Raw genomic sequence first — 15,079 nt, 5'->3', positions numbered from 1 at the left:
AAGTGATGTAACTCAGACGAAAATTGGCCGACTTGAATGCCATTACGAAAACACATGAAACAGTTAAATGCGAGCGCGTTCTGAAATCTTCGGGTTAACGTGTGTCAACAAACTAACAGCAAGTTCTGCCAAGGCACGCATGGTACGGGCATAATCTTTCTGAGAAGCTAAATAACCAGTCGGCCATCGAACGCAAAGTTACGCTGCAGGACAACAGCTACAAACAAGACAATATGCGAAGTATGCTAAGGAACAACGATTGTTTGTCAGTAACAATTACGAAATTAATCGAAACACGCATAAACCTACCTCGAACTTCACCTCTGCAGCAGTACATGTATGGTCAGCCATTTTTCTCATCTGGAGTTCTACGCTTGCGCAAAACATAAGTTTAACCGCTTTGTGAGACGCTCTGTGATTGGCTAAGTAAATTGTCTGGTTCAATCAATGCTGGAACAAGAGTTTCTATGCGGATTGTCCAGGTCCCGGTGGCTTTCACAAACAAAACCATTCTTGCAGCGAAATAATTGTAACGTCAACAAATAATTAAAATAAATAATAATTATAGTAATTATATAAAAAATATAAGCCAACCAGGATCTTATTTTAATGAGATTGGGCCGAATTTGACAAAAATGTTTACGCACGCGATGTAGATCTGCATTATGATTAGGCTGAATGAATGATTCCTTGGTTGGACTGAATAAATCTCTCTCCGTAAGATAATGGTCACATCCAAATTAAAATGTAGATTGCCAACTATCCCTGCTTACAACATCAATAATGGACAATATGTCACTGATTTCTACAATATACTGAGTTTAAAATAACTTGTTTTGTATGTATTTATGCTAAAATACTGGACGCCCAGTCTATTTACATTTGCCATATTTACATTTACCTGGTATCTCAGTATGTTTGACAGATAAAATCCTACATGGGTCGGGAACATTAACACAGGTTCTCTGTGAAGAAGATGGCACACGAAGATGAGAGGAATTCTGCAATGGCTTCACCACTACTACCAGCCACCCAAATTGATCAAAACTGCCAAGATTGCTGCCGTGTTATGTTTTCGCCACGATGCTTGTTGACTGTACAGTCTATGCACGGTGTTCTTTTGGCAATATTTGCCGCCATCTTGTATTCTGCTGCACATTATTGCATGCGATTGGTTCAAGAAGTTGGGGGTGTTGGGCCATTGCAGACGTCTTTCTTTATAAACATGGGGATGAGCATATGCATCATACCAATAATAATATGCAAGTCAATCAATATCATGGGTGAAAGTCACAAAGAACGAGGAATTTTAATAACAATCGCAGGTCTGTATACAGGATCACTACTTGCATTAGTAAAGGCATTAATACTGGGATCTATCGGCAATGTTACTGGAATTTTACGCGGAACAATGCCAATTGTAACACCTATACTGTCAATGATAATACTCCGTGAATCATATAAAATCGTTGACGGTTTAGTAACTCTAATTAGTATTTGTGGTATATTGCTGATGGCACGGGCACCAGAGATATTTGGATTGGAAACTCAGTTTGAAGAAGTGGATTCTCACGAACTTAGTGCGTATATGTTGACAGTATTCGCTGGTACACAGATGTCTCTCTGTGTTGTATTAATGAGGTATTCCAATGAAAATGTTCTTGTAACACTGTGTTGGATCAGTATGTTTGGTTCTTTGTCATTTTCATTTTTTACCATCATATTCGAAATACCAAAATGGGCTATGGATACAGAAACAGCATTGGTGATTGTGGGAATGATTATTTCAACGTTATTGGGAACAGTGTGTCGAATAAAAGCGCTTCATTTGATAGAAGCCACACCAGTTATTTTATTGTCGAACTTGCAAATAGTTGTAGCATTTCTGTTACAAACGTATGGGTTGCATGACAATCCTGATTTTTACTCTATTTTGGGGGCCGGTGTTATTTTACTCGGGGGGACAATATGTGCTGTAAACACCTGGTGGAGGGACTATCACCATAAGTGACATATATATATATATATATATATATATATATATATATATATATATATATATATATATATATATATATATATATATATATATATATATATATATATATATATATATATATATATATATATATATATATATTTATATTTACAATTTTAATTTACAATTTTGTAATTGCGTTAAATTTCTGAGTAATAATATTCATATATATTGAGAACAATATAATTAAAAAAAACTGTTATAATTCATTTTTGGTTCAAAAATATTATTAATGGTAAATATATCCTATATGCATCCTTAACTATGTCATGTTTTTCTGCATACATTGTCCAATATGTATACTTTTGTTCAGAGTAGATACTGCCATTTTCGAATTTGACTATGGATACAGCTGTCATGTTGAAAAGTTCAATAATTCGGTGATAATCGGCCTTGATTGACACCGATTGACTTCCAAAACTTTTCTGAAAAAGTATATAATTTTTGATGTTTTATTCTGGTTTTAAGGGCAATGTCTAAATTGGGCTTCAATGTTTTTGACTGTTTTCATTTGACATGCTTAAATGATAATTGGATGTAATTATCATGAAAACTTAATATAGTCGTCGGAATATGTTTAACCATGAATGCATGTGTTGTACTTTAATTAATAATGCATATATGCCTACTAATTTTATAGAGATAAATAAGTTATACATTTCGTAATATACAAAACGTATGTTTCTAAGAAAGCAACTTATCAAACATTAGGTATAGCTGTGGTGTCTGTCTTGACAAACGTAACCCTCTTTGCAAATTTATTTTAATGAAAAGATGCTTATTGTAATAATAATGGTAATTGGCACAAAGAGTGTTTTTTGTTACACATCTTATTTATTGTAATTTATATGTTATCTGCATTATCTATTTTACTTTGTTACTGAGTATGACTACTAGTATATGACTTGTTATAATGTTTTATTTATTATATACTTTACATCAGGTTAAATCCCAATAATGAATGACTGTCGTTATTGTATTCTCAATTAATGGATACTTAACCAAGCTACTTCCTTATATGTAGTAATCGCTGTAATAAGTAGTACTTATTAAAAACAATATTTTATTTATTGTAATTAATGTTTATTTGCTAATGGTTGTGGTGATAACGTCAGTGAATTATTCAGTTTTTACTCTCAATTCGCCTCTGGTGTCGGGTAACAACGTTTTAGGCTTCTGTTTATTTCTTCAAAGCAATTTTATTAATCGTTATGTTTCATACATACATGATAACTGAATTAATTCAACCAGGTTATATTGCGTTTTATCAAGGTCCGAGTGTTGTTTTTGTTTGTGTGTACATTCGTCGTCTATATACATTGCGGCTTCTTGTACCTGCAAACATTTTGAATATGTCAGAATTGTTTGATTGTAGGATTGCGGAATATTGAAGCGGGAGGATCGTCACCTGCGCAGGCGCGGGAGTCCCAAGCGACGATATCAGCACACACTAAAACGCAAAGGCGCATGGACAGACGCTTGTTTGTAAACATTGACATGCTATGGCTATCTGACGCATGCGCAGGTAACGACTCCCCCGCTGTACTACAAACCATTGCAATAGCAGAGAACACTATTGATGTCGTCATTTGAAACTGGGCAGTACGATTTTTGCAATACAGCCCTTCACAAATTCTTTGTTTTGTTCAATATAATAATACAAAGATTGACCTTGGTCTATAAATTTGCCTACCCTAAGAAAGCACCAACAATGCTCTTTGGCTCGACAAATAAACATAAAAATAAAAAATGACTTTCGTTGCATTTGACAATGATAAACTTACCAAAAAGTTGTGTTTTCCCCCGTCTCTAACGTCGGTATAATCCGCCATTTTATTTGAGTGTGTTTGCCACCTGACTCTGCCAGATGATGCCATCCTGTGCGTTATAGAAGAAGGTCTGTGATTTGTTGACTAAAATCGTCGATAGTGGGTCTCGTTGAAATCTCTTCACATAGGCAGACGCTCAGATGTATGTAGGGCGGAATTAAAACATATAACAAAATCAAAGTAAAATAATAAAATAAACACGGCAGAAATCGCGTATTTCCGGTATGGTTACACAACGGTTACATGGCGGTTATGCAGTAAAACCGCTGCGTAACCATCGCGTAACCGTCAGACTATGGGGGTGGTATATCTGTCGCTACGTTTGTCGTCCATTCAGTTCAACGTAAATCAACGATAATTTCTGAAAAAATGCAGATTTCCGTTCAACGTTTATAATGTAATAACCACTGATTAAGTTGGACGGAAGAAATGTCAATGCATAAATATACGCCAATTTACGTTGAAACTGAAACAAAATTTACAGTGGGTAACCGATCATTACGTTAATGGTTTCCAGCATATTCTTGTGTTCTTCCATGTCATGTACGCAGAGTACGCCCATTGTAAATTACATTTATTTTGACGTTTTCCGGGAACTGCCTTATAATATTTATCCATACATTGTGTGTATAACCGTTTACAGTTTAAAATGTGCATTAGCTATAAGCGTTGCCAATATATAAAATTAGCCCAGATTCGTATATAGCGCCCTCGTACAGCTTGTTTTTAAATTGCTCGTTGGATACAATTACTCACGCGTCATGATCCCGCCATCGACGACAAACACAGTCGTGGCTTGAAGATTGACAATTGATGTATGCGCACGCTATATACCTCACGAATAGAACTTCACAGATACGACCTCACGAATAGGACTCAAGAAGTGACTATTGATTGTTCACAGGCGTGGTGGTACATTACAGGGCTCATACCACTAATTGAATTTCCATAGACGACAACAGTAACATATGACAAGATTGCTATATGAAAATGATGAAGAAAGTTGAAAACATGGCTCAAAAATGGGAAATCAACATGCCAGTAATCAACCACATGAAAAAAACTAACATGTTGGCCAGCTCAAACTCTTGCAAATCTCAGGTAAACAAGACACACCTACTGCATTTACCAAGAGAAATCACTGATAAAACTGCAATATTAGAACATCCAAATAAACACAGAATAAACCCACAGGTACACAGCTGCTAAGTAGTGAACAAAAGACCACATGTTGGTCTCACCTTTGACCCAGGTGATTACGCCCTAAAGCAGGGACACCTACAAAATAATATTTAAACAATTTTATTGGTTCTTGTAAGGCATTTAAATTGAGCAGCCATTGGTTGATTAGTGGCATGATGCCGGGGCCATTAGTATCAACATATTTGGTATTTCGTAAATAAAAACTGAGCTCGCTACTTGGACTCTGGTTGCACACAGTCGGATAGAGGGACTGTGGGCCGCAGCAGCAAGGGAGTGTTTGGTTATTATTGAATGACCGATGATTTGCGGTGCTACTATTCGTTGACTCGCGCCATTATATTCCTGAGCACAGAATGTGTTTTCAGGCCTTCGAGTTCCAGTTAAGTTTTCAATAATCAGATTTTTCGATACTTTGTCAATATTGGAGAGTGACATGTTTACTGAGAGTCCTGTGCGTACTAGCGGAGTACTGATGACAACAAATAATGATGCTCGCAAGATAATTCTAAAATAAAACAGTGCTCGCTTATATTTATAAATGCGTGGGTTGAAGAGAACTGTGGTGTTACCTAAATTTAGCTTTGATAAAACAGTGTTTAGATTTCCAAATAACCCAGGTGACAGTATACTCTAAAATATATTACATAAAATATACATAATTCGTCTTTATAGACTAAAAATTATTTGAATAGGCCATTAAGTAAGTTTCATGTTTTAATGCTGAAATGTAATTATTTACGTACAACAAACTTATATAGAACTCTTGCTATTACAGAGAATGGCATTTTCCAGCACACGAACAACGCTTTATAAATGCTATCCGAGTTCAAATTTTAGTTCAAATGACAGCAGTGTGATGATACCACTAAAGCAAATGTTTTATTTGCAAAATCTATGTCGAAATATGTATATTTTAATAGCTGTTCCAAACCCCGCTTCTTATTTAAATTAGAAAAGGTTTTAGAACTCCATTTTGAGTAAATTGTACTGAAATAGATATTAAAATTTCGACATTTTGATGAAGATATGTTGTCATAATGAGACATAGTTCTACGTTACACTAAAAAGAGGGCTTAGATAGTTCGAAAAGAGAACTCCGTAGCGCACCTATTACTACTAGTACCTATTCCTCTCCAACGCAACTTGGTAGTGAACCCCTTTCATTCGCAGTGAATCGTCATTTAAGGATGTAGCCCTGCATATTGTCTGTATTTTTGTTGTCTATTTAGTATATTAAATGAAATTGGACAATGAGATAATGAATTCCACGTCTTTGTTTTACTCATTTAATGAAATATACATTGCACTTACTACTGTATCAGAAAAGACAACAACAATTACATAAAAAAGCAATATAAAGTACTGTCGCATACGACTTATTTACCACTTCCGTGTCACTGAGAATGTTCTAGAACCGTACTGTGTCTGGGTGGAATATTCTAGATTTTGTTTAGAAATTGGTTGAATAGGTAATAGAACACTGTAGAAGGCAATAGAAGGTAATGGAACATTCTAGAAATTTGTAGTAAGTTCCAGACTCATTATGTATGCTGATGTAATGGTCTATTTATAGACAGTGTGGGTATATATAGGGGAGTTGTTCAGCACTGAGTTCGGATCGGAGATCTCGTTGAATTGTATTGGAGTTTAAGTATCTAGTTATTGGAGTAGTGGAGTTTTACCGCGTTATTGTACTTGATGTTTGCAGAGTATAATAATACCAGTACCAGTTGAAACCTCATCTGTTGGCTCCGTGTTCGTATTTTATCATCTCCGCCAGGGAAGTCTTTTTGTTACTGTTGCCATTTTGGTATTTCAGCCATCACACCTGTACTATACAAATTACGGTAATATTACGTTGCGTTTGACATCTGGGGGCTCGTCCGGGAACAGTGAAGACATATAGAAGACAACATGGCCAGCGAGATAAAAGATATGTCGAAACAAGGTGAACTGGGAATGACTGGAGAAGACAAAAGGAAATTTATTTTGGAGCAACTGAGTTCTCAGCGAGCTGACAGACAAGCGGCGAGGGAAGAGAGAAAGGCAAAAATGGAAATAGAAGTAGAGGTGAGGAAAATGGAGATTGGGGAAAGAAAGGAAAAATTACGGCTGGAAGCGGAAGCAGGTGAAAGAGAGAAATTGCGAATGGAAGCAGAACAGCAAGAAAAGGAAAGGGAAGCAGAGGTAAGGAAAATGGAGATTGAAGAAAGAAAGGAAAAGTTACGACTGGAAGCGGAAGAAAAGGAAAAAGAATTTGAGTTGAGGAAATTAGAGCTGCAAGCAGCAATGCCTGGGTTCCAACAGGCTGATTTTGGCGGTCAACGAAATTTGGTCAGTGATGCACAGTCACCAAAGTTGCCTGCATTTGTTGATGGTACGGATGAGCTTGATAGTTATTTATTGCGGTTTGAGAGGTTTGCAACGAATGCGAGTTGGCATAGAGATGGATGGGCCACACAATTGAGTGCGCTGCTGACTGGTAGAGCACTGGAAGTATATTCTAGAATGTCCGACACTGATGCAGTTGACTATGATCGTGTGAAAGTGGCGCTGTTGACAAGATACGATTTCACAGAGGATGGGTACAGGAAGCGATTCCGTGAAATTAAAGTTGACATTTTACAGCCAGTTCATGTAAACATCTATATGGTGCTTTCAACCGGCTTTTATTAAATTTGTCGACTTTACCACTGCGCGTTTCTATATGCCAACAAATTAGGACATACATACCAATACATCAACCAACTTTGTAATAACTTTGCACAACTTTGCAATCACTTTGAACAACTTTGAGCGGTGTGTTAACAGCTTAAAACCCACTACGTGCCGACAGCTTCTACAACTTGTTCTTGAAAATTAGAAGGAATGTGAAAACTTTTTTTCAATTAAAATAGTTACAAAAATTCCACGATATTCCACTATAAATGGTTAGCATCACAGAAAGGAAGAATGCAGGAACGTATCCTTATATTTTTACTATTTCTCTGATGAAAAAAAATCAACGACTCGTTTACTCAGGGAGTCTCCCACGCGAGTACTAACCACGCCCGATCGCGCTTTACTTTAAACATGTGTCGGTCACCTAACCACACAACTGCATGGATTATTTGAAAGTAAGCTGAATTGGCGGGTATTTCATGTTTTTGAATGTTTAAAATCGTTATCGCTGGCACAAAGTACCTTCTATAATTGACCTATGACCTCTACACACTTGGAGTAACACGACGGTAATTAAATGCAAATCACGAAATATTCATTCACATTTTCGAACTTTTAACTATGGTACTTATTAATATGATATCTCAGGTAACAATCCCGATTGAAGCAAGCAACTTTGCAATGGCTTTTCACAACTTTGTAAGCGTTTGTTGTCGAATTTACGGTTGGCTGTTGCGTTAATCTACTTATGCATGAGACATTTTCGATACATTTACTTATTGTTTTCGAAATTTAACTGCGGGGGTGTCATTACAATGACTTAGGTTAAACATACAAGCCAACATTTCCTTCGTTTTTTCGAACATTGCATGCTGTTTTCTAACATTTTACAGCCAGTTCATGTAAACATCTATATGGTGCTTTCAACCGGCTTTTATTAAATTTGTCGACTGTACCACTGCGCGTTTCTATATGCCAACAACTTAGGTCATACATACCAATACATCAATCAACTTTGTAATAACTTTGCACAAATTTGCAATCACTTTGAACAACTTTGAGCGGTGTGATAACAGCTTAAAACCCACTACGTGCCGCAGCATCTACAACTTGTTCTTGAAAATTAGAAGGAATGTGAAAACTTTTTTTCAATTAAAATAGTTACAAAAATTCCACGATTTTCCACTATAAATGATTGGTATCACAGAAAGGAAGAATGCAGGAACGTATCCTTATATTTTTACTATTTCTGTGATGAAAAAAATTCAACGACTCGTTTACTCAGGGAGTCTCCCATGCGAGTGTTAACCATGCCCGATCCCGCTTTACTTTAAACATGTGTCGGTCACCTAACCACACAGCTGCATTGTTTATTTGAAGGTAAGCTTAATTGGCGGGTATTTCATGTTTTTGAATGTTTAAAATCGTTATCGCTGACACAAAGTACTTTCTATAATTGACCTATGACCTCTACATACTTGGAGTAACACGACGGTAATTAACAGCAATTCACGAAATATTCATTCACATTTTCGAACTTTTAACTATGGTACTTATTAATATGATATCTCAGGTAACAATCCCGATTGCAACAAGCACTTTGCAATGGCTTTTCACAACTTTGTAAGCAGTTTGTTATCGAATTTACGGTTGGCTGTTGTGTTAATCTACTTATGTATGAGACATTTTCGATACATTTACTTATTGTTTTCGAAATTTAACTGCGGGGGTGTCATTACAATGACTTAGGTTAAACATACAAGCCAACATTTCCTTCGTTTTTTCGAACATTGCATGCTGTTTTCTAACATTTTACAGCCAGTTCATGTAAACATCTATATGGTGCTTTCAACCGGCTTTTATTAAATTTGTCGACTTTACCACTGCGCGTTTCTATATGCCAACAACATAGGTCATACATACCAATACATCAATCAACTTTGTAATAACTTTGCACAACTTTGCAATCACTTTGAACAACTTTGAGCGGTGTGTTAACAGCTTAAAACCCACTACGTGTCGACAGCATCTACAACTTGTTCTTGAAAATTAGAAGGAATGTGAAAACTTTTTTTCAATTAAAATAGTTACAAAAATTCCACGATTTTCCACTATAAATGATTGGTATCACAGAAAGGAAGAATGCAGGAACGTATCCTTATATTTTTACTATTTCTGTGATGAAAAAAAAAAAATCAACGACTCGTTTACTCAGGGAGTCTCCCACGCGAGTACTAACCATGCCAGATCGCGCTTTACTTTAAACATGTGTCGGTTACCTAACCACACAGCTGCATGGATTATTTGAAATTAACCTGAATTGGCGGTTATTTCATGTTTTTGAATGTTTAAAATCGTTATCGCTGGCACAACGTACCTTCTATAATTGACCTATGACCTCTACACACTTGGAGTAACTCGACGGTAATTAACAGCAATTCACGAACTATTCATTCACATTTTCGAACTTTTAACTATGGTACTTATTAATATGATATCTCAGGTAACAATCCCGATTGAAACAAGCAACTCTTCAATGGCTTTTCACAACTTTGTAAGCAGTTTGTTGTCGAATTTACGGTTGGCTGTTGCGTTAATCTACTTATGCATGATACATTTTCGATACATTTACTTATTGTTTTCGAAATTTAACTGCGGGGGTGTCATTACAATGACTTAGGTTAAACATACAAGCCAACATTTCCTTCGTTTTTTCGAACATTGCATGCTGTTTTCTAACATTTTACAGCCAGTTCATGTAAACATCTATATGGTGCTTTCAACCGGCTTTTATTAAATTTGTCGACTTTACCACTGCGCGTTTCTATATGCCAACAACATAGGTCATACATACCAATACATCAATCAACTTTGTAATAACTTTGCACAACTTTGCAATCACTTTGAACAACTTTGAGCGGTGTGTTAACAGCTTAAAACCCACTACGTGTCGACAGCATCTACAACTTGTTCTTGAAAATTAGAAGGAATGTGAAAACTTTTTTTCAATTAAAATAGTTACAAAAATTCCACGATTTTCCACTATAAATGATTGGTATCACAGAAAGGAAGAATGCAGGAACGTATCCTTATATTTTTACTATTTCTGTGATGAAAAAAAAAAAATCAACGACTCGTTTACTCAGGGAGTCTCCCACGCGAGTACTAACCATGCCAGATCGCGCTTTACTTTAAACATGTGTCGGTTACCTAACCACACAGCTGCATGGATTATTTGAAATTAACCTGAATTGGCGGTTATTTCATGTTTTTGAATGTTTAAAATCGTTATCGCTGGCACAACGTACCTTCTATAATTGACCTATGACCTCTACACACTTGGAGTAACTCGACGGTAATTAACAGCAATTCACGAACTATTCATTCACATTTTCGAACTTTTAACTATGGTACTTATTAATATGATATCTCAGGTAACAATCCCGATTGAAACAAGCAACTCTTCAATGGCTTTTCACAACTTTGTAAGCAGTTTGTTGTCGAATTTACGGTTGGCTGTTGCGTTAATCTACTTATGCATGATACATTTTCGATACATTTACTTATTGTTTTCGAAATTTAACTGCGGGGGTGTCATTACAATAACTTAGGTTAAACATACAAGCCAACATTTCCTTCGTTTTTTCGAAGATTGCATGCTGTTTTCTAACATTTTACAGCCAGTTCATGTAAACATCTATATGGTGCTTTCAACCGGCTTTTATTAAATTTGTCGACTTTACCACTGCGCGTTTCTATATGTCAACAACTTAGGTCATACATACCAATACATCAACCAACTTTTTAATAACATTGCACAACTTTGCAATCACTTTGAACAACTTTGAGCTGTGTGTTAACAGCTTAAAACCCACTACGTGCCGACAGCATCTACAACTTGTTCTTGAAAATTAGAAGGAATGTGAAAACTTTTTTTCAATTAAAATAGTTACAAAAATTCCACGATTTTCCACTATAAATGATTGGCATCACAGAAAGGAAGAATGCAAGAACGTATCCTTATATTTTTACTATTTCTGTGATGAAACCAAAATCAACGACTCGTTTACTCAGGGAGTCTCCCATGCGAGTACTAACCATGCCCGATCCCGCTTTACTTTTAAACATGTGTCGGTCACCTAACCACACAGCTGCATTGCTTATTTGAAAGTAAGCTGAATTGGCGGGTATTTCATGTTTTTGAATGTTTAAAATCGTTATCGCTGGCACAAAGTACCTTCTATACTTGACCTATGACCTCTACATACTTGCAGTAACACGACGGTAATTAACAGCAATTCACGAAATATTCATTCACATTTTCGAACTTTTAACTATGGTACTTATTAATATGATATTTCAGGTAACAATCCCGATTGAAACAAGCAACTTTGCAATGGCTTTTCACAACTTTGTAAGCAGTTTGTTGTCGAATTTACGGTTGGCTGTTGCGTTAATCTACTTATGCATGAGACATTTTCGATACATTTACTTATTGTTTTCGAAATTTAACTGCGGGGGTGTCATTACAATGACTTAGGTTAAATATACAAGCAACTCCGCCAACATTTCCTTCGTTTTTTCGAACATTGCATGCTGTTTTCTAACATTTTACAGCCAGTTCATGTAAACATCTATATGGTGCTTTCAACCGGCTTTTGTTAAATTTGTCGACTTTATCACTGCGCGTTGCTATATGCCAACAACTTAGGTCATACATGCCAATACATCAACCAGCTTTGTAATAACATTGCACAACTTTGCAATCACTTTGAACAACTTTGAGCGCTGTGTCAACAGCTTAAAACCCACTACGTGCCGACATCATCTACAACTTATTCTTGAAAATTAGAAGGAATGTGAAAACTTTTTTTCAATTAAAATAGTTACAAAAATTCCACGATTTTCCACTATAAATGATTGGCATCACAGAAAGGAAGAATGCAGGAACGTATCCTTATATTTTTACTATTTCTGTGATGAAAAAAAAATCAACGACTCGTTTACTCAGGGAGTCTCCCATGCGAGTGCTAACCATGCTCGATCCCGCTTTACTTTAAACATGTGTCAGTCACCTAACCACACAGCTGCATTGTTTATTTGAAAGTAAGGTGAATTGGCGGGTATTTCATGTTTTTGAATGTTTAAAATCGTTATCGCTGGCACAAAGTACTTTCTATAATTGACCTATGACCTCTACATACTTGGAGTAACACGACGGTAATTAACAGCAATTCACGAAATATTCATTCACATTTTCGAACTTTTAACTATGGTACTTATTAATATGATATCTCAGGTAACAATCCCGATTGAAGCAAGCAACTTTGCAATGGCTTTTCACAACTTTGTAAGCGTTTGTTGTCGAATTTACGGTTGGCTGTTGCGTTAATCTACTTATGCATGAGACATTTTCGATACATTTACTTATTGTTTTCGAAATTTAACTGCGGGGGTGTCATTACAATGACTTAGGTTAAACATACAAGCCAACATTTCCTTCGTTTTTTCGAACATTGCATGCTGTTTTCTAACATTTTACAGCCAGTTCATGTAAACATCTATATGGTGCTTTCAACCGGCTTTTATTAAATTTGTCGACTGTACCACTGCGCGTTTCTATATGCCAACAACTTAGGTCATACATACCAATACATCAATCAACTTTGTAATAACTTTGCACAAATTTGCAATCACTTTGAACAACTTTGAGCGGTGTGTTAACAGCTTAAAACCCACTACGTGCCGCAGCATCTACAACTTGTTCTTGAAAATTAGAAGGAATGTGAAAACTTTTTTTCAATTAAAATCGTTACAAAAATTCCACGATTTTCCACTATAAATGATTGGTATCACAGAAAGGAAGAATGCAGGAACGTATCCTTATATTTTTACTATTTCTGTGATGAAAAAAAATCAACGACTCGTTTACTCAGGGAGTCTCCCTTGCGAGTATTAACCACGCCCGATCGCGCTTTACTTTAAACATGTGTCGGTCACCTAACCACACAGGTGCATTGTTTATTTGAAGGTAAGCTTAATTGGCGGGTATTTCATGTTTTTGAATGTTTAAAATCGTTATCGCTGGCACAAAGTACCTTCTATAATTGACCTATGACCTCTACACACTTGGAGTAACACGACGGTAATTAACAGCAATTCACGAATTATTCATTCACATTTTCGAAATTTTAACTCTGGTACTTATTAATATGATATTTCAGGTAACAATCCCGATTGCAACAAGCACTTTGCAATGGCTTTTCACAACTTTGTAAGCAGTTTGTTGTCGAATTTACGGTTGGCTGTTGTGTTAATCTACTTATGTATGAGACATTTTCGATACATTTACTTATTGTTTTTGAAATTTAACTGCGGGGGTGTCATTACAATGACTTGGGTTAAACATACAAGCCAACATTTCCTTCGTTTTTTCGAACATTGCATGCTGTTTTCTAACATTTTACAGCCAGTTCATGTAAACATCTATATGGTGCTTTCAACCGGCTTTTATTCAATTTGTCGACTTTACCATTGCGCGTTTCTATATGCCAACAACTTAGGTCATACATACCAATACATCAATCAACTTTGTAATAACTTTGCACAACTTTGCAATCACTTTGAACAACTTTGAGCGGTGTGTTAACAGCTTAAAACCCACTACGTGTCGACAGCATCTACAACTTGTTCTTGAAAATTAGAAGGAATGTGAAAACTTTTTTTCAATTAAAATAGTTACAAAAATTCCACGATTTTCCACAATAAATGATTGGTATCACAGAAAGGAAGAATGCAGGAACGTATCCTTATATTTTTACTATTTCTGTGATGAAAAAAAAAAATCAACGACTCGTTTACTCAGGGAGTCTCCCACGCGAGTACTAACCATGCCAGATCGCGCTTTACTTTAAACATGTGTCGGTTACCTAACCACACAGCTGCATGGATTATTTGAAATTAAGCTGAATTGGCGGTTATTTCATGTTTTTGAATGTTTAAAATCGTTATCGCTGGCACAACGTACCTTCTATAATTGACCTATGACCTCTACACACTTGGAGTAACTCGACGGTAATTAACAGCAATTCACGAACTATTCATTCACATTTTCGAACTTTTAACTATGGTACTTATTAATATGATATCTCAGGTAACAATCCCGATTGAAACAAGCAACTCTTCAATGGCTTTTCACAACTTTGTAAGCAGTTTGTTGTCGAATTTACGGTTGGCTGTTGCGTTAATCTACTTATGCATGATACATTTTCGATACATTTACTTATTGTTTTCGAAATTTAACTGCGGGGGTGTCATTACAATAACTTAGGTTAAACATACAAGCCAA

The 15,079-nt window shown here is 36.0% G+C and overlaps 1 protein-coding gene across 1 annotated transcript; it reads left to right on the top strand.

Moving 5' to 3' along the window:
* The first annotated feature begins 976 nt into the window (after positions 1-976).
* On the top strand, positions 977-2,011 carry LOC102802063 (solute carrier family 35 member G1-like). Its single transcript, XM_006819616.2, has one exon. It carries the CDS (start codon positions 977-979, stop codon positions 2,009-2,011), a length of 1,035 nt encoding a protein of 344 aa, XP_006819679.1.
* The last annotated feature ends 13,068 nt before the right edge of the window (positions 2,012-15,079 follow it).

The sequence above is a fragment of the Saccoglossus kowalevskii genome, chromosome 21 (assembly GCF_978046115.1).
Source record: "Saccoglossus kowalevskii chromosome 21, keSacKowa6.1, whole genome shotgun sequence".
NCBI lineage: Eukaryota > Metazoa > Hemichordata > Enteropneusta > Harrimaniidae > Saccoglossus > Saccoglossus kowalevskii.
Note: the sequence above shows the minus strand (reverse complement) of the source record. Positions and strands in the feature narration are given on the sequence as shown.